Raw genomic sequence first — 26,579 nt, 5'->3', positions numbered from 1 at the left:
GAAACATTAGTGCTCTCTGAGTATAATGTATTTCAAACATCTGATCATTGATTAGTGTTTAAAAATGGTTAAACTCAGAGAGGTTAATTCTTTACATCTAACTTACTTAGATGAATGAATGTATTGCTGCCATATGCATTTACATAAACAGGCGGACTGAGCCAAGGTCAAACCTCTCTGCTGGTTGTTAATTGTAGATCCCATTTGCAGACAGCAAAGAAAATAAAAAAAGAAAGAAAGAAATATTGACCTAGAGAAAGATTTATCTCAAAGTAGATATTTTCCTTCATTAGTCTTTGCAAGGCCGCCCTATAGAACGGAGTAAATTCTCGATTCTCTAAAGTAATGGACCTGTACAGCCATAGAAATGCACTGTGCAATAAAAGGGATGCTAGCCCATTAGTCTTCTATGTAAGGTTGTTGAAAACAGTCTGGCTAATGAACTAGGGCTAACAGAAATGTTGAGAGGGAAAAAGAAAAACCAATGAGGGAAATGGGGCTGAGGTTATAAGAGAGAGAGAGACAGAAAAAGAGAGAACACTGCGAGCAGCTGTGTTGCACGTTCAAATTAACTGCAAAAAACACCCAAATCATTTTAGATTGACAGTCACGTAGGTGAGAAATGTGTTTTATGGTCAGATTTATAATACAATATAGGAAATGGTTATGAAAAAGGGAAGAAGATTTATGGTTTTGTGGAGGGAAAAAGGATTACAACACAAGTGGAAGTGATGCAAGCCTACATATTTGTCGCAGGGGCTGTTAAATCTTTCATGAAATAATAACGTAAACAATATAGTGCTTCCTCCAGTCCTGACAAATTGACAAATTCTCAAATTACTTTCCATTTACAAGAGACAAATTGCCCCCTGTTTCTCCTCATGCATGTCTGTGTGTTTGTGTGTGTCTGTGTAGTTGTGTATTTCGTACAGGAGTCTCCACTTTCTGGTCCTCAAATGCTTGCATTTTTTTCCGACGCAGCCTAAATAATTTCTGTCAGGTGTGCGGCGTGGAGTTGAGCAATGCTCTGTGATCAAGAAACATTATAATTAACATCTTAAAGCCCATTTGAAGTGTGAGCAGTTCAAATTCTCTCCGCCGCTTTTTGGGGAAATTGCTGTGTTTTGCTGCCTGTTAACCGACCTGCAGAGTGAGCAAATTAAGCGGGTGATATTCTCCTCTCCAAAACTGGGTTAAGCATGGGGCTCTCTGCATTGTGCGATAAGCACAGATCTTGCCTCCACTTGCAGTTTGCTTTGTGCTCTCCCAAAATTAGATGAGCTAGTAATACAGGAGAATGTACATCAAGCCCCCTTTAATAGCTGGGAAATGAGACCTAATGACTTTTGCAGCTTAACACGTGCATTCGTGGCACAATGCTCATTGCCATCAAACACACACACACACACACACACACACACATACACGGAAAGAACTAATACCTTCGGGGGGGTGCTATTAAGATGGGTAATCCGCGGACCTCAAGAGGAGTGGGATAAAATATTCGCGGAGAAGCCTTTTCACAACAAGAATGAATAGCGTGAATAAATTACAGGTAAAATTAAAGGAAATGTCAATGACTGCTGCATGGAGCATTATTAATGACACTCTGGCCATGTTAAAGGAACCTGGGCCTTACTCTGAGGATAAGCAATTTAGCTTTAATGGGGTTTCTGTTGTGATTGTGAGAGAGGGTGCAAAAGTGTAGCTGTCGTAGTAAAGAAGAGTTATTCAGTGTTGCGGAGACACAGACAGACCGACAAGAGTAATGAAGGGCAGTTGTTTGTTGGAGAATGGGAGAATGAGAATAGAAGGGGAAAGATTTGGAAGCGAGGGAAGTTCGCTTCCAAACTGAAAATAGATCTTTTCAGCACAAACCAAAGCTGTCAGCGGATGCTTATCAAAAACGGTGAAATGTCAGCCTTCTGCAACTCGAGCGCACAGCAAGCCCAATCTCTTTCAGCTGGCAATTGCACTTTTGAATAATCGTCAAGTACTTGAAGTAAAATGTTCCTCATACAGCCCAGAAATGTGTCTCGGAGGGCTTTACAGCCTCAACAATTTACAACATCCTCTACCCTTGACTGGGACAAGTCAGGAGTAAACACTCACATTAGCAGAAACCTCCATCAGAGCTGTGAAGGAAGAGAAGTTATTCCACGATGGACAGACATGCTGACGTAGAGCGGGAAACAAAAGCTTTTATATTAAATAAATAATGTAAACATCGATAGTCACCCTGGATGGCATCACCATGGCCTCCGGTTCTACTGTAAGGAACCCTTGGAGTTATAATTGACCCAGATTTGTCATTCGACTCACAAAAAGTCTGTAAGTCATCTTTCTTCCACCTGCGCAACATAACAAAAAATCAGAAGCATCCTGTCATCAAAGGATGCTAAAAAAGCTTGTTCGTGCCTTTTTTTTTACCTCCTGACTAGACTACTGTAAAACATCATTATCAGGATGCGCCGAAAAGAGTCTTAAAGTTGGTTCAGAATGCAGCAGCACGGGTACTGACGGGAACTGTGGGAAAAGAGATCACATCACACCAGTGCTGAGCTCGTTACACTGGCTCCCTATTTCTACATTTAGAATAGAATTATAAATTCAGTCATGTCTCAAAGAGATGATTATTCCTTACTACACAAATGGACCACTCCGCTATGAAAATGGAGGCCTGCTTGTGCTTCCCAGAGAACCTAAGAGTAGAATGGGAGTGTGGAACCAGACACTCACACATTTGAAGTTCAACTTAAAACTTTCCTTTTTAGTAAAGCTTATAGTTAGGGCTGGTTCAAGTGAACTCTGATCCATCACTGAAGTTAGGTTGCTGGGGGAACAGCCATTATGCATCTCTCTCTCTCTCTCCTTCCCTCTTCCCCTTCTCAGCACTTACACTCCATCATGGCAATAACTTTGTTTTCTCTACCTCCCCCTAGTTGGTGCCCTTCCTCTCTGTCCCCTCTCTTTCTGTTTTTGTTCCCTCGTTCCAAAGCTTCAACGCCGCAGCTCAAATACTACAGCTATACCTATCATTGTATGCATGTCACACCACTGGAACGAGATAATGAAGATGGTAATCGTTATTAAAGATATTTGTGTTATTCAGCCTCTACTGCTTTACTGTTCCACATGCTTCACTGTCAAAAACCAACCAACAAACTCACCCACACACGCCAAATAGCCACAAAAATAATAGCACTCCCCACTCCCCAACCTCTCACAGCAAAACCTCAGAGCCATCACTCGCATCACAAACACAACATCACAAGACACCGCCCACCCACAACACTGCTACTTCACAACCTTTCCCTCCGGACGCATGCAGGTACTAAACAAAACAAAAAGTGAGTAAAACCATATGCAGACACCTGTTTTTTCACCAATTTTTAATAAATGTTGTAATGTGTTCTAAATGTGGCAGACCTGAACAGACTATAATAAAATCCTGCTGGTCTCTATCTCTTCTTTCCATTCTTCTTTTCACCTCTCCTTCACTAACCCCCTCCTTTCTCTCCTCTCCCAACCTCCTACCCCAACCTGTCTAGGCAGATCGTCACACACTCTGAGTCTGGTTGTGTCAGAGATTACTTCCTGTTAAAAGGGAGTTTGTTCTCTCCACTGTTGCCAAGTGCATGCTCATTGTGTTCCTATTAGGTTTCTCTGTAATAAGTATAAAGCCAAATAAAATGAAATTGAATGAAAGTGCTGTCAAATATACTACATAACAAGGTTACCGTTAATTATAAGAGGTACAGGCAAAATGTAAAAGAGTTTTGAATTAAAGCTGAAATGGACAACGTTGGGAGTTACACTTAACTGCTTAACCAACTTAACACTGTTACTGTGTGAAACTGACAGTCGATGTTGTTTCCTTAACTCACAAACCTTATCTCTATTTCATTTTAACAGTATTGTAACCAGGATGATGCAAGCCTTCTGTAATTAATATGATCTTGTTTTTTAAAAAGAAAATACCACAACAACCGTAACCATAAGGATGGGAACGCACCTAATATTGTTACCATGACAACAAAGGTCCACTGCAAATGCAGCTGGTACAGTCCAAGTCCAGTTATGATCACTGAAGCCGGGAAACTTTATTACTGTGAATCCGAGGTAATGCGCTTTATTATTATTTCCACATTCATTGTCCCTCCTCTTTGTAAAAAGGAAAGAAGGCAGGGGACGATGTCACGAGTATCAATATCATCAATAGATCACTCGGTTTGCACCTGTTCTGAACAATGGTACCTGCTCCTTTGCATAACAACTGGGTGCATTATTGATGCTGCAGTGGAAAAGTGGAAAAGCTCAGTTATACCCACAACACTTCAGTCTCCTCCAATCAGAAATAAACTTGAGTGAGTTTTGTCCAGCTCCCCAATTCAAGCCCCAGCACTTGCACACAAAGAACAAGCCTCTCTCGCACATTTTTTGGGCAATTTCAACACTCCACTCTGCAGCTCTATGTTTTCAGCCACTTGCAACTCATTATATTTCCTTGCTGCTACATGTATGCTCCAGTCACGATGGCTCTCACTGACCCCACATATTAAAACTGGCAGCCAATCCCAGCTCATGAACTGTCACAAGCTGATTCCATGCTGCTTCTTGAGTGCAAAATGAAGGTAAGCTAAAGTCAACAAGGGACTGGTGAAGAACGTCAAAACCAGAGACAAACAACCCCTCTCACACTCACGGACAATTTAGAGTGTCCAATTTTCCTAATCCCCAAATCTGCATGCTTTTGTACTGTGGCAGGAAACTGGAGCATACCAACCGTGTGGCCAATCACTTACTATTAAAACTATTCCGACATGGATAGTTTAGACAAAAGATGAAAAGAAGTTTGAGTAAGGGGTTTTAATCCGCAGGTGCACCAAATTGATGTGCAAATAGTACACAATTCCTTATATAGTCACATATTTAAAAAAAATGGGTTTTCTTTGACTTCTTATGTGTTGTTGAGTCAAAGTTATGATTCATTTTATGTCACATTTTTAGTCGCGATATAAAGTAGCAATAATTGTGCAGAAGTCACAAGACAGACGTTTTTTTTCTTTTCTTTTTCTTCTTAAAAATGAGCCTCGTGAACTTTGCACTGTGACGTATTTCCAAATTTCACGAAATCAATCTGATTTTAAACATTCTGCTCAGGTGTGTTTATGTAGTTGGTGAAAATGAAAAATAAATGATTCATCAGATTAGTTTGCACTGAAAAAGATGGACAGTGCAAGCTAATTTGTATATTTTAACATATTAATGGCAAAAAACAGCCGGAATGCTGTGTTGTAAGGGTTAAACAGGCCTGTTTGTAGAGAAATACAGTTTCATCCGATCGGATTCACATGTATGATTGCATTATTTGAAGCTGGAGCGAGCAGCCTCTTAGCCGTACGCTTTGCTTTAACACTGAACGCAGGCGGGTGAGCTCCTCTTTGCTTAGAAAGGTCAAGTGTGCATGTGGTTAACTAAGTCACTGCAACTGGTAGAAAAACAGCACCGCTGTTGCTATGAATGATCCGATTCATATGAAGCTCTTTTGCTTCCAAAAAGGTTATAGTGGAGTGCTTTGGAGCGCCGTGATTGACATTTTTCATGGGTTTGACTTCACTGACCGCTTCGTTTACATTCACCGCTCTCATGACAGCCTTCATTTCAATTTACACAAGACGTTGGAAGCACTGAATTTCTGCTCCGCATCGACACGACGACGCCTGTGAACACTCGTGTAACACATCTCCCTTTCTTCCACGTCCCAGAGGTGTGGAATTCAGACTCATTGTCACGGTTATGAGACCAGCTGAAGATGACATTTTTTTCTGTGACATCCTACATTATCATTCTGAAAGTTGTCATAAGAAGAAAGAGGGGCGGATGCACACGATCAGCACAGCAGTACATTAAACCATCCAAGCATGCCAAGGAAACCTTCTCCAAACCATTATAGCAACAACAAAAGTCTGAACTGTTGACTCATGGCAGCTTGGTTCTCTGGACCTATATTGTTGACACCGAATTCTAACTTTTATTTCTTTGTGGCTCAGCAGAAATTGTGATTAGTCAGTCCAAGCTACGTCCTTTTGTCTGCAGTTTGCAACAAACCGATTAGTCTCTGCTCTGCTCTCCCTTTCCCAAGCCTGTTACGGAACCATTATGAGTCAAGTCAACTTTAGTTCTACAGCACGTTTAAAAACAACCAAGGTTGACCAAAGTACTTTACACAGTTAAAGGCACAGCAACAAGGTATAAAACATAAAAAACATAAAAGTAAAACAGTAAAGTGTCTCGGCTGACACCGGGTCTTTAAAAGTGATTTAAAATGTTCGGTGGTGGGGGTAGATGTAATTTCCACGGGTAAGTCGATCCAAAGTTTGTGGGCAGCTGCAGAAAAGGGTCTATGGTTTTTGGCACATCTAAACGCAACCTGTTGTTAGACCTCAGAGCTCAGGATGGGGTGTGAAGAAGGAGCTCAGTGTGGTAAGATGGTGCCAAACCATTAGGAGCTTTAACAACCAACAATAACGTTTTAGAATCAATCCTAAAACGAATAGGAAGCCAGTGGAGCAGGCGTAACACAGGTGTGATGTGGTCTCTCTTCTTTAAAGTAATCCAGCGGAGGTGTTATAAAAGCATGGATCAGTGTCTCTAAGATAGACCTTCACACCGGTGATGCACCATAGATGAAAAAAGTGCAGGATGTTCTCCGTCGGCTCATGGGTTCCCATAGATACATATGATTTCAAGAACAATACTTCTTTAACACTCTTTATGCTGTTTCTGCCTTCTTGTTTATGTATTATCTATCTAGATATTATGTGTAGCATTTAGAAATAACATTTAATCTTCTTCTGTGTTTTAAATGGTGTTTTGAAATATTGAGCTATGTCCACTGTTCTGCTCCCATCACAGTAGATGATTATATGAGTGTGGTGATAATCGGATGCTCACAGTTATTCTGCAATACGGAGGTTTCGGCGCAGGGGGCGCAGTTTTCCTCCAGGTGCGCCTTCTTTCCTTCCTTCCATCCATCCTGCACCTCCTCTTCCCCATCACTGCTGCTGCTGCTGCTGCTCCGCTCCTCCTCACCTCCTCCTCATCATCTTCTTCTTCTTCCTCACAGGAGGAGCTGACTGGATGCGCACAATAAATCATTTTCTGCAAGATTCACTCCAATCCCAGCAGAGCTGCGTCTGTTGGATTCCAGAGGAGATTTGAAACACAGAATTGAGAGTGTTTCAAATGTGATTCAGCACAGCAAACAACGTGGGTGTTGTGCGGATGTGTGTGCGCGCGCGCGCGCGTGTGTGTGTGTGTGTGTGTTTTGGTGGGGAGCGATATGAAGCGCGTGTGTTTCTACGTCCTGCGTTATGGCGTGTGGTTAAACGCTGACTGACCAGCGGCTCAGAGACCTTGCTTCTTCTTCTTCTTCTTCTTTTTTTCTCTTTTTTTTTTTTTGGAACGACGTTTCCATGGAGGATCAATGTGTCGCTTTATGCGCGAGGACTGAATTCGGTTCCTGTGGCTCTCAAGATATTTCAAGATAAGAGGTAAGAAAAAAAAAAAAAACAGCCCATGCGCGCGCTTTGCAGTTGCGAACGTGCATCAATAACAGAAAGCATTTTTTTAACACTGTGATATTTACCTTGCTTTCATATGTGTCCACTCTAACATCGTCATGTGTCATTCATATTGTCCAGACTTGGCCGATCAATATCTAAAATCATACACTTTATAATAAATGTTTGTTTAAGGCTGGAACAGAGACGTGCTCACCCAACTGCTGCCAATACCTGCACACACGAGACTAGTAGTCAGAATTTTGGAGGGGCATGCAGTCTTTTTACTCAACACAGTGTTTTTGATAGCTTAAAACCTTATTGTCATATAATTACATGATATTTTTTTACCCTCTTTGTTTCCCGAGCTGGTGTGATACACATCTTTACCCCAGCCTCTGAATTGTGCAACCGCAGGCAATCACACACACACACACACACACACACACATACATTTTAGTGCTAAATCGGCCTTGGGTTGACTTGGTGCTTGTATGCACTGGCTTCAATAGATAAAGCTGTAAATAAATGTGCTTGGATGTTGTTGATATGTAAGTGAAAAACAACTTAAGCAAACCTTAGTTGGGAGGTGTTCTGGCAATAATTGGCTCATCTCATAACACACACACACACAGAGGTGTGCACAAGTATGTTTTATTTGGACTCTGCATTGACTTTCATTCACTTGGACAGCATCACCATAATCTTAGCCCTTACCTTAAAGTGTGGTTTTATGCCACTTTGTGTTTCCCTTAACCAGCCCTTAACCCGGACACTCTCTGTAACTGATAACATGTCTGTTGGTAGACACAGAAGGAAAAAAAACAAACAGATTTTTGATACTTAACACTAAGTGCTTAAGGCCTGGGTTTTTGACTTTCCACATCCGTGGCGTAAATTTTATCACCTGCACCATTTGAGTTTTGACCCACATGGACTGTACGCGAACAAATGTGCGACGGCTTCTTGTGGCGCAACACTCTCTGTCCCTGTTGATGGCACGTTGTGGTCAAAACAAGACGATATCGATGGAAACTTGCTTGAGGTTATATTAGGACGTCCTCCAGTGCCCACACATGTACAACTCAGCGCTCAAACAATACAAGGACGTACAAATGAGGCCCATTTCTTGATGGGAAATTGCCACAATGGAATATGAGATTGAATATTTATGTGTGTGGAGTGCTACACTGATGTAGACAAGGTTCAAGTCAGTGATATCTTCAGAATATGTTTGCTGTTTTTTCGTAGCTCATAAACCTAAAGATTGTAAACTGTCCATGGAGAAAACAAGTGAATTTACATCACGACACAGAGGAGGTGTTGATTCCTTGCTGCCTCCTTTAAGTTCAGACTTGTTGTCGTGTGACTCTGGTGTTTGAAATCCTTAGCTCGGATTTACCCAAGTGACACAGTCTTACTAAATGAGGCAGCAGTAGATCAGTGGATATTGTGTCCCCACAAGCTAAAATTGTGGGATTTCTGTGTGGAGCTTGGTGTGGTATAGTGAACCGCTTTAGAGCTGCCGCCAACGATTATTTTCATAATCGATAAATTTGTGTGATTATTTTCCCGATTAAATGCTTGGTCCATAAAATATCAGAAAACCTTTAAACATGTTGATCGGTGTTTGTCAAACCCGGAAATGATGATGTTCTCAAATGTCTTGGTTTGTCCACTAACCAAAATGATTGACTTTTAATGATTTCTTTGTCATCCAGAGCAAAGAAATTAATAAAATACTTGTAGTAATTAGTAACACACTTTCTGCATGGCAGGAAGTAGACGCCCACTTCCTGTTTGTGTTTCAGGTTTTTGGGTTTTTTTTGGACTTTGATTTTTAAAGATTAACGTTTTTTAAAGATTAATTGTTTCAGCTCTAAACCGTTTACAAACTTCACTACAGTTTCATTTTCCCAGGTGAGTCCACAGAAATAATGGCACAGTGTGTAAGTCACACTTGATAATGTGCCAATGCCTCATACAACCACACTTTGAAGGCTAAATAAACCTCCTCCTCTGATGCAAACTCCACCCACCTGATTTTGAAAAATGCCAAGAAGTGGCCTCTCATGCTCTCACCCCATGGTCCGAGCAGTGAGGAGAGAAAGGCAATAACGGACAACAAGCCTCAAACTGATTAGACACCAGGTTGACAAAAAAAAAAAGGATTCTTCCCATAGTCCAGAAACATGCAAATTTGGGGATTAGGCAAATTGAGCATGAGTGTGAGAGTGGTCACTGTGAGGCCCTGTGATGGACTGGCGACCTGTCCAGGGTGTACCCCGCCTTTCCCCTATGTCAGCTGGTATTGGCCCCCCACGACCCTCATGGAGGATAAAGCGGTAGATGAGTGAGTGAGTGAGTGAAGTGGACTAAGAAAAGCAATGGCAAAATATGAATGCAGTAACTAGTGTTCATTAGGACAAGGCTTTAGTTCCCATGACTACTACTACTGTTCCTGAAAAGTCAGTGTTTATACCAGGAAAGATCTATCTACCTGAAGAGGCAACACAAATGTGTACACACACACACACACGCACACACACACACACACACTAGGTAATTGCACATTGCTATCAGGTGTGTCACGATGTCTGCTGGAATGTATGTGATGATAAATGCGACTCAGACCTTCAAAGTAAGTACACTCCCACTCTCCTAGCAGGGCTGTTTGTTGAAGCAGCGTGCTACTTGGATGCAGGCAGAGTGTGATGGCAGGTGGTAGATATTGTGATCATACCTTTTTTTTTGCATCAATTAACCCAAGTGGTGTGTTGGTAGAGAAATGGGTACCCTCCACGATTCTGAGTGATTCACCCGGTTTAGCTCTCTCACCACCTTCTGTCACCGTCATCGTTAGCACCATTATCCGAGTGCAAGCTGAGAATGAGTGTGTGAATGTGTGCGTGTGTGTGAATGTGGGCGGCGGGAGCCCGCGTGGTTTTGCCTCTATAGCTGTGCGTTTGTGCGAGTGCATCTGTGGCTCATACAACATGTACCTGTGAATCACTGATTAGTCCACTCTGGTGTAATGTCACCGGCAACATTTGATCATTTTCCAATTGTAAATGATTTATTAGATCCGCATGAAAACTGAACCCTTGGCATTAGCCGTCTCACAGTGGCGTCCTTTATGATTGCTCATTATAAATGCAAACCGTAACATGCGGAGTCGACAGTTGTACTACCCACTGTACCTTCCACACACACACACACACACTGATTCTCAGTCCTGAGGTGCCAGCACTTTGCACAGTGTGGGCCTATCAATGAGATATGGCATGCAGGGCTCTTTCTGAGAGGAAGCGTACCAATCCAATTTTGCAGACTTTGGGCGGAGAGAAAGGAGCGAGCGAACATGAAAGGTGGGGAAGAAAATCCTGGCTGAGACCGCACATGTCTGATCTGACATCCAGGCAGCTGACAAACAATTAGACCCTCCATAAGTAGTGCATTGATGCCGGCTTGCCCCGGGATTAGTCCACAAATGAGCCACACATTGTTGGCTCATGTCTTCCAACTGGAAAGTCAGTGTGTGTGTGTGTGTGTGTGTGGGGAGACAAGTGGGTTATGTTGTACACGGTGAGAAACCTGACTCATGTGGGCCTGTGTGGGCTGTGTGACATTCAGCATATTGGTGTGAATATCTGTCTCTGCCCCTTCGATATATCTCGAACACCTCTTGAAGACATTTATGTTTCTGCATGTGCAGAGCAGCTGCTTCCTGTGCTTGTTTGCATGCAGGTGACATTAATGTACACATACATGTGTAAACTCCGTTTGGGAGCGTGCTCACTTAAACGCGGCATTATCATTCGCCGCTTCGCCATTGTGTGCACGTATGACATTTCACTCTCGGGCTCTTTCCCGCAAGAAGTGGGCGTATCACAATTTGCAACGTGTGCTCCGAGCAGACAGACACTTGCCCTTGATTATGGACTTGGGTGGAATGGCTTCCTCTTCGGGCTGCCTTGATTCTCCGCAGCATGTGGGGAGACACATGCTGCTGTGGATGAATCTAATTGATTGGATGGCACCCAATTCCCAGGTCCAAGTCTCCTCAGGCAGCCAGAGACTGAATCCATCCAAGTGAAGGATGAGCTGAGGCGTTGATCGCTCCCCTAATAGATTGGCATGGGCTTCTTTCCATATGCCTCTGGTATCACCCTCAGACATCTCTGGGTACATGTTGGCCACACCCAGAGTACCCAGAGTGCCTCTGGATCTTCACCGATGAGAAGTGTGAGCCTGCACAGGCGACACAATGTTCAGTTTCATTGTACTTATATAGTATTTCTGCCTCTAAAATGTATGCTTCCTCTGTTTGAGAGGTAATGAAATGGCAGGATAATTGAAAGTAGAATAAAAGTGTTGGAATTTGCTGATATTCTTTTCTTTCTTTCTTTCTTCTTTTGGCAAAATTCTTGTTCCAACAGGTCAAGCTCCCCTCCCTCAGTGAACAAGAGTGCCATTTCAAAGCTTATTGGATGAGAGTTTCATTTGCCCTTGGCTGCCAAAGATGACGTTGCTATGGAAACAGTTTCTGCTGTTATCAATCATTGACCGTCTGGCAGGTAAACCTCCTTTTTATATGAGTAATGATTCTTTCATATTTGGACATTTACAGTTGTGGGATGGTAGGTGAGGAGCAGAAAATCGTGTCAGTGTCAGAGTTGATAGGATGGCCATAGTTAAAGGAACAATCCACAGTATTGACTTCCACTCAAAGCACACACACACACACAGTGTCTCAATCTAATTCTTCGCTCTCCTGACGTTGCCTCCCCGCCTTTATACTATACTCAGCAACTATTAGAAACTCTTAGTCACAGACACAGACTGTAACAGTATCACCTCTGTTCACCAAGATTAGAGACACAGACAATTACCACTGTGAAATCAAAACAAATGAACAAACACTTCACATTTAATGTGCAACACTTTTTACTTTCACTGAAAAAATTAAACAACTCTCCATGGTGGAAATCCTTATTCAGGTGTTAATTTTATTAAATGTATTCATTACCATATTTCCATATTTATTCACTTTGAGAATTTAGTCACAGCCATTTTGTCTGTCAGAGTCAAATAAACGACTTCCTCCACAGTAAGAGGGAGAAAACAATGTCCCCTTTTCTCTGTTTCTATGCTGAGACGCTTACCGTGTGTCTGACAGACTGTCTAGACAGTGGATCATATTATGGACCACGATGGAGGATGGAGCCAGGTGACTTGTTCATTCCCGTTGACTCCATAGAAGAAGAAGCCACTCTGACCTGCGACGCTAAAGGGACGCCGCCTCCTCAGTACAGGTGAGGGCATCGTCGAAATGAAGTTCAAAACCAAAAAAAAAACAACGAGATTTCGTTTCAAAGGCGTTTAGAGACAAATAAAAAATAACAAGAATGCCAAATACCATGCACAACCATTTTATTGCTTCTTTTTTTTTAACGAGCATAGAAGGACTCAGCCCCATAATCAGCAGCTCACTGGCACCTTCTCCCGATCTCTCACAACCGACTTTCATCTTTGAAAGCATTTTAGGTGCAGTTAATGTCACACTGTAAGATTAGCATGCATAGGAAAGCTAATGTGTGGCTGCACTGGGACATAACATCGACATAAAAATGTGTTCAAAGGGATCCTTTTTTTTTTTTTTTAATATGTAGATTCTTTTATATTTCAAATGATAGTTCATTTAAATAAATAAATAAATGAATCCTGGCACCTCCTCTTGTATTCATTCACTTCAAATTAGACTGAAACGCGTTGTGTGAATCTGGATTCTGTCTCACCAGACAGCATCTAAGTGACACACGTACGGCGTCTTAATGATTGTCTACCTCTTATGAAGACGCCATGAGACCAGTGTGGGTTGCGAGGCGCCATTTTGGCACCAACATGCATTGATTACAAGTGTCTTTGGTGTTCAACATTGAAATGACTGAAGCACGGACGGCATGGATGAGCTGAATGACAGTGGTGGAGAGTGCATACACTCATTATTTGAGGCTTTTCACATCCCCTGCCTAAGACCAGGTATTTCCACGTACTGATTAAAGGTGAAATGAGCATGTTAAACGTGACGTCTTGTCAAACCGGCTGTGCTCGGCTCTGCATGCCCTCAGCACCTCTCTGGCTCTTCTCTTGAAGTGTAAATGGGTTCACACTGCTCCCACCCCCTCCTTCTTTCCTCTCTTTTTTTTTCCCCTTTCCTCTGCTGTCACTTTCAAAGATGTGAGACGTTCGTAGTTCACACACACACACACTTTGAGTGAGGCTGCGTAATAAGTCATGGGAGAAAACCACATCTCATCTTATGGAAAAGCATCCTCTTCATAGTGAGCCACGGGATGCAGGGATTTTTGGAAAATCTCAGCAGAAGGTGCCGCGTCTGACCTTAACTTGACTTAGGACGGTGATGTCAACCGGAAAAGCCTGGGGTCAGGTGTTCGCATAACAAAAAAAATGAATTTCAAGTGTTATTCAATTGCCAGCCCAGTGAACAGCAGTGACGTGAAACTGGTGGTGAATAAGTGAATGCATACAAGTGGTGTCTGAAGACGTTCTATTATTTATCTCAATACATACAGCTATCAATATTAAATGTACAAACATATAATGTAGCAGCAGGAAAAGTTATTTTGAAGGTTAGTCTCTGACTCACTTTTTTTGAAGGTTTGCAATTATAGGCTTCAGCTCTATGTTTTCAATTCCCACTTAATGAAAGCAGAATAGAAGAATGTGATTGTGTGTGTGTGTGTGGGGATATTTTTGCTTGCTTTGAGGAAAGTGCTCTGTTCTTGAACCCATCAGTGCTCCATTTCTGAATAGCATTTCAAAAAAGACAGTGTTGCAGAAAATGAAAGCCCTTTCTTCCTAAATAATGGGGCTTGTGTTAATCAGTGAATTAACTTGATGTTTTGAAAAGGTTTTTTTTTTTATTATTATTATTTGTTAACATCAATCTGTGTTGCAGCATGTGTTCCCCATGCTGCATTTAAGTGTGGATGTAATGGAAGGTGGAAAGCAGCATCCTTTGTTACGTCTGCTCATAGTTACCTCTCGCCGAGCGCTAATCTTCTGCCCTAATGAAAAGTCAAAGGTGGAGTAATGTCACATTGTGTAAATATAATGTGACAGCAAAGAGGTGATTAGGGTTAGACTGATGGTAATGTTCAGGATCGCTCCCAACACCTTGATCTCCTGTTTACCTTAAATAGCAGAGGACAGCTTTGTGTTTGATACTCAAAGATTAAACTTTAATGATCCCTGTGGGGAAAATGGGAAGGCTACTGCAGTGATACGCACAAGCGATACAAACAAAGAGAAGCATAATAAAAAAAAACACTGAAAAATACAGCGTGAAAAAGCTATTCACATTTAAACATTATCTAAAGACAGAGCTCAGAGGAGTGTGGAAGTTAAACAGATGACTCAAAGATATGGCACTTGCACGATAATGGATTATAGAAGAAAGGTATGCAGCAACTATGGCACTTGGCAGAATATGATTGTAAGAAAGGAAATAAAGAGGCCAATCCAGATGCATATAAGTGTGTATTTTTTAACAGATTTACATTCATCAGGGTATTTCCCATCATCCCCAGAAGCACTTAAGTCAATTATTTGATTGGACGCATGACAGGATGATAAATAATTACCGGCAAAAAGCACAACTGTACAGGTTAAGCCTCAGTGCAAGTGTACTGTACATATTTTCCGACTAGAATAATTTGTGATCTCTTTTCACCTCCTGTCGGACAACCTTGGTTGGTAGACAGAATTTGAAAGTGTGTTTTGCCACAGACTGATCCTGTCTTTGCTCTCACAGATGGTCACTGAATGGGACCCTCATCAATCTGGGCCAGGATCGCCGGCGGCGGCTGTCTGGGGGGAACCTCATTATAAGCAGTTTGGACCGCCACCAGGATGTAGGGATGTACCAGTGTATGGCCTACAACACTGCAGGAGCTATCCTCAGCAGGAGAGCAAGTCTACATTTCGCCTGTGAGTAGTAAATAATGCAGACTCATCAAAACCGGCGGGGTGATATTTGCAGTATTTATCGTAAAAGCTGCTGTTGGACGTCACATTATATGTTAAAGTAACTGTGGAGGGTCTGTTGTTTACCTATGTGTATGCAAGAGTCTCTGGGATGCAATGTGTGATTTGTGTTTGAAGAATAGCTTAACAAGGACGAAAACCTAAACAAACATTTGGTTTGACGGGAACATTATATGCCAATGCTGTAATAAAAACAGAAAATAAGACTAATGCAAATGTGTAAAAGCTGCATTGCATTGCCTTATATTGCAACTGTAAGTTTGCCTCTATGGTGGTGAGAACAGCAGTCACCTTAAAACGAATAAAGAGGTAAATACTTGCTATTCATACACAGTATTTTAAGGGTTCTTTCCGTGCTGAAAACAACAAAGCCTCTTTTCACACCTTTACTGGATGCTGGGATCTGACTGTGAATATTTTTGGTTTTGACTGACAAGCTTTTAAGAGTTGCACCGCTGAGATTGGTGCTCAAAAATCCTGACTAATGATATTTATATAAAAAAACACAGACACAGTGAGTCTATTCAGAAGTAATAAGTAATATTCACACCTCGCTGGTGAGAGTTTTAGCTATTTGCATCCTCGGAAGAAAATTATTGCAGCAAAATCTGTCGAGTATACAGATTAAGCGGGGGCTGAAAAACAGGGGGGAATTTGAATAATGTAAAAAAAAGAAAGAAAGAAAGGAAATCACAAATTTGCTTAACTGATATTTGAATGGGTGATAAATGAATAGTTTCATATTTGAATTTTATTCTAAAGAAATGAAATTAGGCTCAGGTGTTCGTGTGGTTACTCGGCTTTCATAGAGACGCACTTTATATTACAATATGGCTGTGCTGTATGACGCAGATACAGTATATTTCATTCATTTATTTCAATAAAGGTAATTTCATATCCATTTAGCAACATGTATCACCCACCACCTTTTCACAACTGTGTCTTTTGCTCATATCTCTGCAGCTTTTGTCCTCTTCATCTTTCATGGTCTGCTGCCGTGCATTGTGTCTCGGACAAAAATCTCAGAATGTCTGAGTTTGAGGTTTGCTTTGATTCTTGCAAAGGTGGTAAAATAGGTTGGTGGGTGTCTGACAAAGGACCATTTTCTGGTGCATTTGAACCTTTTAATGCGAGGGCTGTGCAACTGAAGTTGACCCTCTTTAAGGTACAAGTGCTGTCTCTCACCTTGGATGGTGAAAGTCTTTCTCCTGCCAATAATAACATAAATGAGTTTGTTCATGCTCGCTGGCCTCTGCTGTTGAAATGACAAGAAATACAGCTGTTACAAAGATTGTGGTAGAAACAAATATATAACCAAGGATCAAATGAAATGATGACGGGTTTCCATCTATAACACTAAATATATTGTCATATCTCCCAGCCGTAGTCCTCTGATGTCTTATTTATGAGTGTCTGCACTTTATTTTGGTCACTTTACTCAAGCTCTTAAAACAAGCTCCCTTTTGTCCTAACTTGTCTCTCCCTTTCTCGCTCTCAGACATGGTAGATGTGCAATTCCCATGACAGTTTCCTTATAGGCGTGTGCCAGTGTTGAGCTGAAAGCTTTTACTCTCGCTCTGCTCCACTCTTATATGCTCTTAACTTCACTTTCTTGTTTTTCACCCTCAGATTTAGATCATTTTAAAGTCCATACCAGAAGTGCGGTGTCAGTCCGAGAAGGACAAGGAGTGGTGTTACTTTGTGGAACGCCCACTTCCTCAGGAGGTAAACTATGTGGCCTTCATCTTTAACTTTTTCCTTTTTTTTTTATTTTTTTTTATTAAAGGTCCTGTGAGATCCAGATTTTGAAATGCTTGTACATGCCATTTTTCAGTTGATTTGGTGTTGTGAGTGTTTGCTCAGGAGGATGATTTTGTTTTTTACAGAGGCCGGGTAGGGTCATGGTTGGGATTTATTTTAAGGCGTTCCCCCGTAAATAACTTTTCTCTGCCCTGCCTGGCCGTGCATGCCACTTGCTCCCTTGCTTCCCGTGCCTGAGACGACCTCATACTCCAGCTACAAATAAACAGCTACTATATACGCAACCCAGGCTTTGTATTGCGAGGGAGCTGTGCTCTGTATATCGTAGCCGTTTATTTGTAGCTCCGCTTATTGGAGTCATGGAACTCCGGCTTGAGTGCTGCCCTGGCGCGAAGCTCCGGGGAGTTCTCGCAGGGAGTAAGTGCCATGCACAGACGGGCAGGTCTGCCGGAGGCACAGGGAGAGCCGGAGAGGGAAAACAATTGAGAGGGAGCGCAAAGGTTATTGTGAGTGAACGCCCTACCTGGGCTAAATACCTTTGTCCTCCCATTTTACTGCAAAAATTAACCTTTTTCCTTTTTTTCTGATGCATTTACAGTCGATGTAAGGCCTGCACTATTACTTCAGATAGTCTGGTGCACTTCTAAGTTTTTAAGGTTCAAGTGTGCAAACGGATATTTTACTTTCAGAGGAAAAATGGCCGCCCTAACAGGTCAATGCATTGACCTCCATGTGTCCTTGTTTGTTTTGCAGACCTTACGTATGCGTGGGTCTTCAACGAGTACCCATACTTTGTTCAGCAAGACAATCGGCGCTTCGTCTCGCAGCAGACAGGAAACCTTTACATCGCCAAGGTGGAGCCCTCTGATGTGGGTAACTACACTTGTGTGGTGATGAACAGCATCACAAAGGGCAAAGTTCAGAGCTCACCTACGTCTCTGGTCCTCAGGACAGACGGTAAGACACAGCCTCTAGACTTCGATGTGACAAGTGAGCTTTTCAGCCTTGCATTAAGGGTCTGTCGTTTTAAGGCAGCTTAAGTCGTCGCACACTTGCACGAGTGCTCGTTGTCGTGTCTTGCTTCACTGTAGGTGAGTCACCGAGTGCTAATGCCGAGTAAGTTAATAGTTGCGCCTCAATGTAGGCCACCAAACAAAGCACACAAATCTCCTCTTTGCTGACTTAGCGTTCTTGTAATTCACATCCACTTTAAAAGCATTTGCTGCGTTTCACATGAATTCTCAGGCTGCCTCGCAGTGGCCCGTTGTTCTATTCTCTGTTATGCTTTCACAGAAAGATTGAATAAAGACTGCCTTTAGAATGAATTAAACATAAGCCATACATCACTGGACCATTACATTGAGTGTTCTGATGGCTCAACCAGTTAGTTCCCACTCAGTGTACTGTACATGTAGCTGCATACATTTAAATCCCATCGCATCACTTTCTGATGTGGGACTTCTCTTGTCTCCCCTGAATACTGATATAAACAATAAAACACCAGAGGTTTGGAACTGCCCACTCAAGCTTTGAAAGAATAGATAAAAAGCCAGACTCGCTGAGCAAAACAAGATTTCACATTTACTCCGTCTAGTCCACCAGGAAGAGATTTAAATTATCCCTGGCTGGTATTTCACCACATTCTGGTGACTGCACACTTAAGTGAGGTACCACTTTGAGTTCACCCATGAGAGAATGTTTGCTCTTGTGTCTTTTATTTCTCCTCTGTTAGTTCTCACTGTTTGGTCCACAATGCAAGTGCCATACAGCTTGTAAGTCATACATAATGGACGACTGAACAAGTTCTTGTGCTTATTCTACATAGGAGTGATGGGTGAATACGAGCCAAAAATAGAAGTTAATTTCCCAGACAATGTACCCGCCGCTAAAGGATCAACAGTTACACTGGAGTGTTTCGCCCTTGGGAAGTAAGCTGGATTCCTTGAAGCATGATTTCACTCTTCTGCCGATTTACATTTCAGACAAGGCTCCTCTGTATTTCTATGTAGCAGACGTACAGTGGCTATTACTTAGAGTGTGGCATCAAGCAATGATTAGTCTGAAAGCAATGTAATACTGCGCAGCATGCTGTTGTATTTACGGGTCTAGGATTCTAAACCATTCGTCTGCCAAAATACAGTCAATCAGCTCTATCAAGCAATTTATTGTAGGGTTATAATCACAGACACCTGCGACCTAAGCACACGTTGTTCGAAATGGCTTCCTCTGTCTTTCCCAGTCCCGTCCCAGAGATCACGTGGAAGAGGGCTAACGGCATTCCCTTCCCCAGCAAAGTCAAAATGAAGTACTCCAACGCCGTGCTGGAGATACCCAGCTTCCAGCAGGACGACGCAGGAGGATACGAGTGTTTGGCCGAGAACAAGATGGGGAAGAACACCGCCACCGGTCGTCTGGCTTTCTATGGTAGTGTGACTTCTGCTTGGATCTCCAAATGGTGCATTCACACTTTTTGTTTTTTTGTCTTCTTTTTTTTCGATGCGAGCGCTAACCAACAGCAAACGACTCAGAGCAACTGAATGTAATCTCATTGTATGAAAAACATGCAGTGTGAATTACAAAGGTGCCTGTACTAGATGCTAATGCTGCCGCTGTCAGTGTCTGACACCAAGAATTGGTTTAATTGGTATAAGGAGAAGAAGATAATGTCATCATTTATATCCCTAATATCTCCAGTAGCTATAAAATAAAATTATTCTTATACGTTCAACTCCCCCTTCAAGTATAATAATAATATAATGCGCTGTGTTGGTTTTAACTGTGCTCCTGTTATTACATTTTCAAGCTCTTGACTTGTTGTTTTCCCCTGAATTTGTGAGAGAGGGAGAATGACACTTGTGAAAATTGGAGCTGATGGCATGTACAGTTCCTGAGAAGTGAGCTGTGCTTATTATGAGCACAGCTCTCTTCCCATGAAAATTCCTGAAAAGCTGTCAATATGTGAGCGGCAAGCTGCAGGCAGACGGTTTCTGGACGGGGAAATCGACACGGGTTAAGTTTATTATACGTAAAATGAAGGTGACAGGTCGAGGTGAGCAGTGACGGCGCGTGCGTGTCTCTCGCCGTGACAGCTTCCTGCTCTGTGGTGCAGTGTTTCGTTCTAATCCCCAGTTGCCACGGGGCGCCGACACATTTTAGTGACGAAACTGAGTGACACACCTTGCATTCACTCCTATATCTCTGTCCGTTTTTTTAGTTTTTTGTTTTTTTTATAATGTTTTATGATTTTCAGGGATGTGTGCTGTTGAAATTGAACGAAGATCATTCTTCTCTCTCAAAACTTACCCCTCCTGGATCTTGTCAGATATTTCACTGGAGTGTGTTTCTGTGTCCCCAGCCAAGCCTCAGTGGATCCAGACCACGAAGGACACAGCCCTGGCCATAGAGGAGAGACTATACTGGGAGTGTCGAGCCAACGGCAAACCCAAACCCTCCTATACGTGGCTGAAGAACGGCCAACAGCTTCTCCCGGAGGTAAATTACCACCTGTCTTCTGCCACTGACCGATGTTTCATTTTAAAAGCTTAATCTTCAGGCTTTACCTCATCCTTTCATTTTAGAGAGCCTGACATCAAACACACACTGACGTTTTTTTTCCAAGTGCAGTTCTGAGAGGAGAGGGTAAACATCTTTGCTGCGGTGTGCGGTGATGAGACACGAATGTAACTGTCTCTTAGTCTGTCCTGCCCTGACAGATTACACAGTTTTACTGAGTGGATCAGTGTTGTCCCTCCAGGAGATTTTCGCCATTCCATTTGAAGTCAGGGGTTGTTTTTCGTTACTCATGGCGTATATTTGGGCTCCTCAAAATTTAGAAACAATGGACTTAATCCTTTGTAAAAACGCGCCGTATACAGCGGTATATCCACACCACCAGAAATACACAGAGCCCTTTTGTATTTCAATACCCATAGCTTTAAATTATGTAGACTATAACATGCTTTTGAGTTTTATTATTATTCTCTCAGTTTAATAATGCTTAGAGTGAGACACAATGCTTTTGATATACAGAGTAAATATAACCTGTCGGATTTTATTGTTTGAAAAATTGAAGACGTTTTCACTCCTGCAAGATTCAGAAAGTGAATAGTGTAAGCAATATTGTTGTTTTTATGATTTCAGCCTCAGAGGTATTATGGCAAGCATACTGGTGTATAAATGTGTACACATTAATGTCAGGGCTTAACAAATTACACAATTAGCAAATATCACTTGTTTTGGATTCTGAGTTCAAGCCAAGTTAAAAAATGCAACACATAAATATGATAAGCAATTCATATGTTTACGTTCTCGTCCTTGCGTTACAGTTTTGCAATTAATATTGTGATGGTGTCTCCCGCGGCAACGCTCCGTCTTATTTTAGATCTATAACTCGGTAAATATTCAACTGAAGTTAGACCTAAAAACTTATATTGCAAATAAAATTGCAATTTGATATATACTTTCAAACTGCACCTCAAGTCGGTTGCAGTTACCGTGGAGATTTAGTCTTTGCAGTTAGTCCGGTCCAGACTAGGCTAAACAACAAGGATGTCTTAATCCTGTCGCTCAATCCTTTCATTCAGCCGCCACTCTCATCGTAAATAAATGTGATTTACAGTTATTCACGAGCGCCTGGATGTGCTTGACCTCAGTTTAATGAGCCTACATTAAAATATTACAGACAAATTGTGATTCGGTCAATGTTATTTTAATTGTGATAGTCAATATTAATCTTAAATGGATCTTATATTATTGCTGTCAGAGTTTGATGTTCCCCTGCAATATTACTGCAGTTGTTGAGATGATTAGAAATAAGATATAAAGTCCAATTTGTGTTATTGGAGGATGTTTTAGCTTCAAATACTTCGAGAGAGTTTCAGGAGAGGTCGAATTCATTGGCGTTTCCTGACAAGTACCTATACAAGAGGTATCCATTTTCCGCTAATGGTATCTGTGACCTGTGCCGACTGTGTCACAGCATCACACATTACAGAGCTGTACAATAACTGTACCACAGATTCTTATATTCTTATATTCAATGCAGAACATCGCAGAAAAAGGTATGAATTTCTGAACTATATATCTTTGGCGATAGAGTTAGTGGCAGACATCTTCATCACCTTCCCTGGCCAGAGAAGATTGTGCTACATTAAAGTGGAATTCTACCAGACTGTCGGTAACGTGAATTACAGATTCCAGCAAGCTCGTTCCCTTACAGTCATTTCTTCATTTCATTTATCCCCATTACGCCGGTTGTCGCATAGGGCAGCAACAAAGTCTCTCCACTTCAGTCTGTTTTTGGCCAACTTCTCTATGGTCCCCCAGCTTTGATCATGTTGCTGGAGCTCCTTCTCTGTGGTCCAGCGCCACGTCATTTTAGGCCGCCCTCGATTTCTTTTGCCTTCTGGGTTCCAGTGTAATGCGACTCATCACAGACATTCATTCCGAGGACATGGTCGATCCAGGTCCACCTGCGTCTATTGAGTGTGCTGTGCATGTCCTCCTGTTGATTCTGCACCATATAGCAGTGTTGATGTTGTTCCGGAGTTTTGTTTTGGTGCTGTATCCCTTACAGTCGCAGCAGGATAACTCATCACATGAAGATTGTACAACTTTTTTAGAAAAACAAGTCACTCCTTGAATAGCAAATATAGTTATTTCAATGGAGCAGTGGATAGGAAATGAGGAGCTTATAAAAAAAAAACAGATAAGCACAACAGTTTTTTAGGATTTCTTAGGACACCTGTATTTTGATGTATAAAAAATCACCCAACCACAGTTTGATTGATATTTCCAACAGTATACAGTATTGGGCTACTTATGCATTCTGTCAGTCCTCTGTTGTCTGGCAGACTTTTCCTCATCTTAGAAGCTGTGTTGCCTTTTTTTATGTATCTAGTGTTTTACCTGTTGCTCGCTTGGCAAGAAATGGCATTTCTGCAACAGTGAATCTGTGATCGATGTCAGGGTCTACTTAAAAAATGTGCACTTCTCTTCCTGCTTTGCCGTTTCTGCAGCAGACAAAGCCAAGATGAACTCAGTAGCATAGGTTAAGCCCCTCTTTTTACATTTACATTCAAGCATTTAGCAGACGCTTTTATCCAAAGCGACTTACAAGAGAGGAATAAGGTACATAGAAGAAGACTTGGATTAGATATCCTTGGTTTCTTGATTCTACTTTTGTGCCACTGCCCCCAGGATTCAAACCTAGACTTTTCTTGCATCACTCAAATATTATATAATGGATCAGGAATCTTAATTTTGCCATGCAGACAAAAAACCAGGTCACTCTGATTGTGTTTACACCCGACACAAAATACTGAACACCTTTGAGACTAGTTGACATGATTGTGGGAAAAATATTTGGAAAAACAAAAATGTGGTTTGCCGTCTGACTGCTTACTTCTCTGCAACATAATCCTGACTTGATCTACACTTATTGACAGGTCCAACTAACCCAATCGAATGCTCATTGAGCTTTGCCAAAGGAGGCTGAGCAAAGCAAAAGCTACCTTTAAGTCTTCAGCAATAATTGCTTTCTTTGATCCTTTTCTTCACAGGACAGGGTCCGTGTGGAGGACGGGGTCCTGTCGGTGTCGGTGCTGACCCTGTCTGACGCCGGCATGTACCAGTGTGTGGCAGAGAATAAACATGGCGTCATATATTTTGCTGCCGAACTGATGGTTTTAGGTAGGATGGCATTTATCGCTCCCTTAAGTCCTCAAGCCATTGTTGTCAAAGACTCTTAAAGGTCACCCTACTGTCATTCGTAAAGGTTGTCTGGATTAACAGATAATGGGGTCAGCGAGAATCATTTCGTGGGGTCAAACACATTTAAAAAATCTTTTTTTTTTTGTCTTTTGGGATATTGTGATTTACTTGGATTGGGTGACGGAACATAAATAGAAAAAAAGTAATAGAATAATGAGTAAGTTACAGTTTTTAATTGCCATTCCATACATTTTACCAATAGAGAATGCTAATCACAGACGTATCAAAAGGTCTGTTTTAATTACCACTTTGTTTTTTTGTCTCAGCTCAGACTAAAATCCGTTTACTGTTTCCCATCAGCCTCTCCTCCAGACTTCACAGGGAACATTCTGAGAGCTTTGCTCAAAGCCAAGGCGGGAACAACAGTGGCTTTAGAGTGCAAACCGCAGGCCTTTCCCATCGCCAGCATTTTATGGAAGAAAGGAAACCTGCCCATCCACACCAATGACAGGTAACAATGACAATACAGGTGAACAATTTGGGGCTAAATACTGTATATAATTGTGATTTTTTTTCCAATTGTGGTTTGATTTTACCAGTCAGGGTACAGTTATTCACTGTGTAATAGATCTCAAATGTGATGGAGCACTATCACACATCACCACCCAGGCACTAACTGCTCTATATTCTGTTGCAAGGTTAAGATGTTAAAGTTTTTAAGTTGCAGACAAGACAGGAAAGTCAAAAAGAGAAAACTTGAACTGCTGCCATGAAAATCGTTTGATTCATTGTTCGACCCTAGCTGACGATGTTACTTAATTGATTGCTAAATTAATCGTCAACTATTTTGATAGTTGATTATTTGATATGAATTGATTTATTCGTTTTTGCAATAATTAAAACAAGCTTTCAGATTTCTCAGCTTTCTAAAAGGACGAGAGCAATTATTCAAATAAAGGCAGCGCTTTGGACCGCGATCGATTATTAAAAGAAATACGTCAACAACTGTGATATTTTGATATTCAATGAACCGATTTGTGTGTTGAAACGATAATTAAAACAAGCTGTCTGATTATGTTCTGGTTTCTTTGCTCCATATAATAAATACATCATTAAAACAGAATCATTTTGGTTTGTGGACAAAACAAGACATTTGAAAACATCATTATTTCCTGGTTTAGTTTACCCTGATCAACATTTTAATATTTTAAGAACCAAACAAGTACTCGATCAATAGTGAAAAGAATCATCAGCTGCAGCCCTAATTACTTGCAATAATTGAATAAACACTCAGGTAAATCATTGTGTCTCTCTGCTTTGGGTTTGCCACAAGCGTAGACAGTAAGTAGCGTATAGAGACACTGAAAACCATGTAAATACTGTATATTAATTTCATTTTAAAAACTTGGCCTTAAGCATGAAAAACTGAACATCTTTATGATACATTTTCAATACATGTGCAGCCCTCACACTCTGCTTAACTGGGGCCATTCAGGATATTGAGCCGCACACACCCAGATTTAGAGCTAATGACAAAACGCTTTCATCATGTGTTTCGCAGTTAGAATATAAACAGTTTTTGTTTTTCTTTGTTTGTGCTCTCCTGCAGGATCACACTCTCCCCAGATGGAACGCTGAGGCTTGCCAACGTTAGCAAGTCTGATGCAGGCAGCTATACATGCTTCGCTAGGAATAGATTTGGCATGTCAAGTACAACCGGAAGGCTTCTTGTTACCGGTAAGCTTCACTATTAAGTAGCAGAATTTCCAAACTTTCAGTGAACTGAATGTGTGGCTCACTGTGGATCAACACAAGGACTCGAGTCCATAACTGGTGGATAGAACAGTTGGGAAGCCTCTGTCTTCTCTAAAGTCTTCAGATTTTGCGTGCATGGGTTAGCTAAGCTCAGAAAAGGAAAAAAATCTCATCTTTCAGTTTTAGTTTAGGGGTTTGGTGCGGCTGCATTTTTCTGCGGCCGCAATAATGCACTTTGAAGGTGTTTGAGGAAAATAGGTCAATGGTCGTCTTCCTCAAAAACAGTCGAAACAACACAAATAAAAGTGTTCTGAGTGGAAGCAATGATAGCATTAGTGCTTCTGCAGGCCCTGTTATTGTATTGTGTGCGTGTGTGTGTGTGTGTGTGTGCATTTCTACTGGCGCAGTAGTTAAGTGTTCTCCGAGATTCTTATTGCTTTTATTAATGTGAAAATTGTTATTGTTTGCTGCTAGATCTGTTTTTACTTTTGTCACTATATTGGAGTCATAATGTAGTCAGAGTCACAAAGCCATGACCCAGACTTTGATTATTACGAGATAATGAACTGAAGGGACAACTTCTTACACGTAGCATAGCATTTTATTCCATGAAAGTCAATATAAAGTAGAATGAGAGAGTGCAAAATTCTCCTACTTTTTGGTTTGCACCATCTTTATTCCGACACACCATAGTCAAATGATGGTAGACTTTGAAGT

General features: G+C 41.5%; 1 protein-coding gene across 1 annotated transcript in view; it reads left to right on the top strand.

Moving 5' to 3' along the window:
* Positions 1–7,088: 7,088 nt before the first annotated feature.
* Positions 7,089–26,579, top strand: part of LOC122777645 (contactin-3-like) — a 37,476-nt gene continuing 17,985 nt past the window's right edge. Inside the window, exons 1-12 of the mRNA XM_044038995.1 lie at positions 7,089–7,556; positions 12,005–12,142; positions 12,745–12,880; positions 15,403–15,578; positions 17,265–17,360; positions 18,150–18,353; positions 19,222–19,324; positions 19,636–19,820; positions 20,752–20,888; positions 23,957–24,086; positions 24,468–24,618; positions 25,717–25,844. Of these exons, the coding sequence (XP_043894930.1) occupies positions 12,088–12,142; positions 12,745–12,880; positions 15,403–15,578; positions 17,265–17,360; positions 18,150–18,353; positions 19,222–19,324; positions 19,636–19,820; positions 20,752–20,888; positions 23,957–24,086; positions 24,468–24,618; positions 25,717–25,844 (1,501 nt within the window). The 5' untranslated portion in view covers positions 7,089–7,556; positions 12,005–12,087. The remainder of the gene's footprint in view (positions 7,557–12,004; positions 12,143–12,744; positions 12,881–15,402; positions 15,579–17,264; positions 17,361–18,149; positions 18,354–19,221; positions 19,325–19,635; positions 19,821–20,751; positions 20,889–23,956; positions 24,087–24,467; positions 24,619–25,716; positions 25,845–26,579) is intronic.

The sequence above is a fragment of the Solea senegalensis genome, linkage group LG11 (assembly GCF_019176455.1).
Source record: "Solea senegalensis isolate Sse05_10M linkage group LG11, IFAPA_SoseM_1, whole genome shotgun sequence".
Taxonomy (NCBI): Eukaryota; Metazoa; Chordata; class Actinopteri; order Pleuronectiformes; family Soleidae; genus Solea; species Solea senegalensis.
The sequence above is the reverse complement of the archived record's forward strand: the minus strand, read 5'-3'. Positions and strand labels throughout refer to the sequence as shown.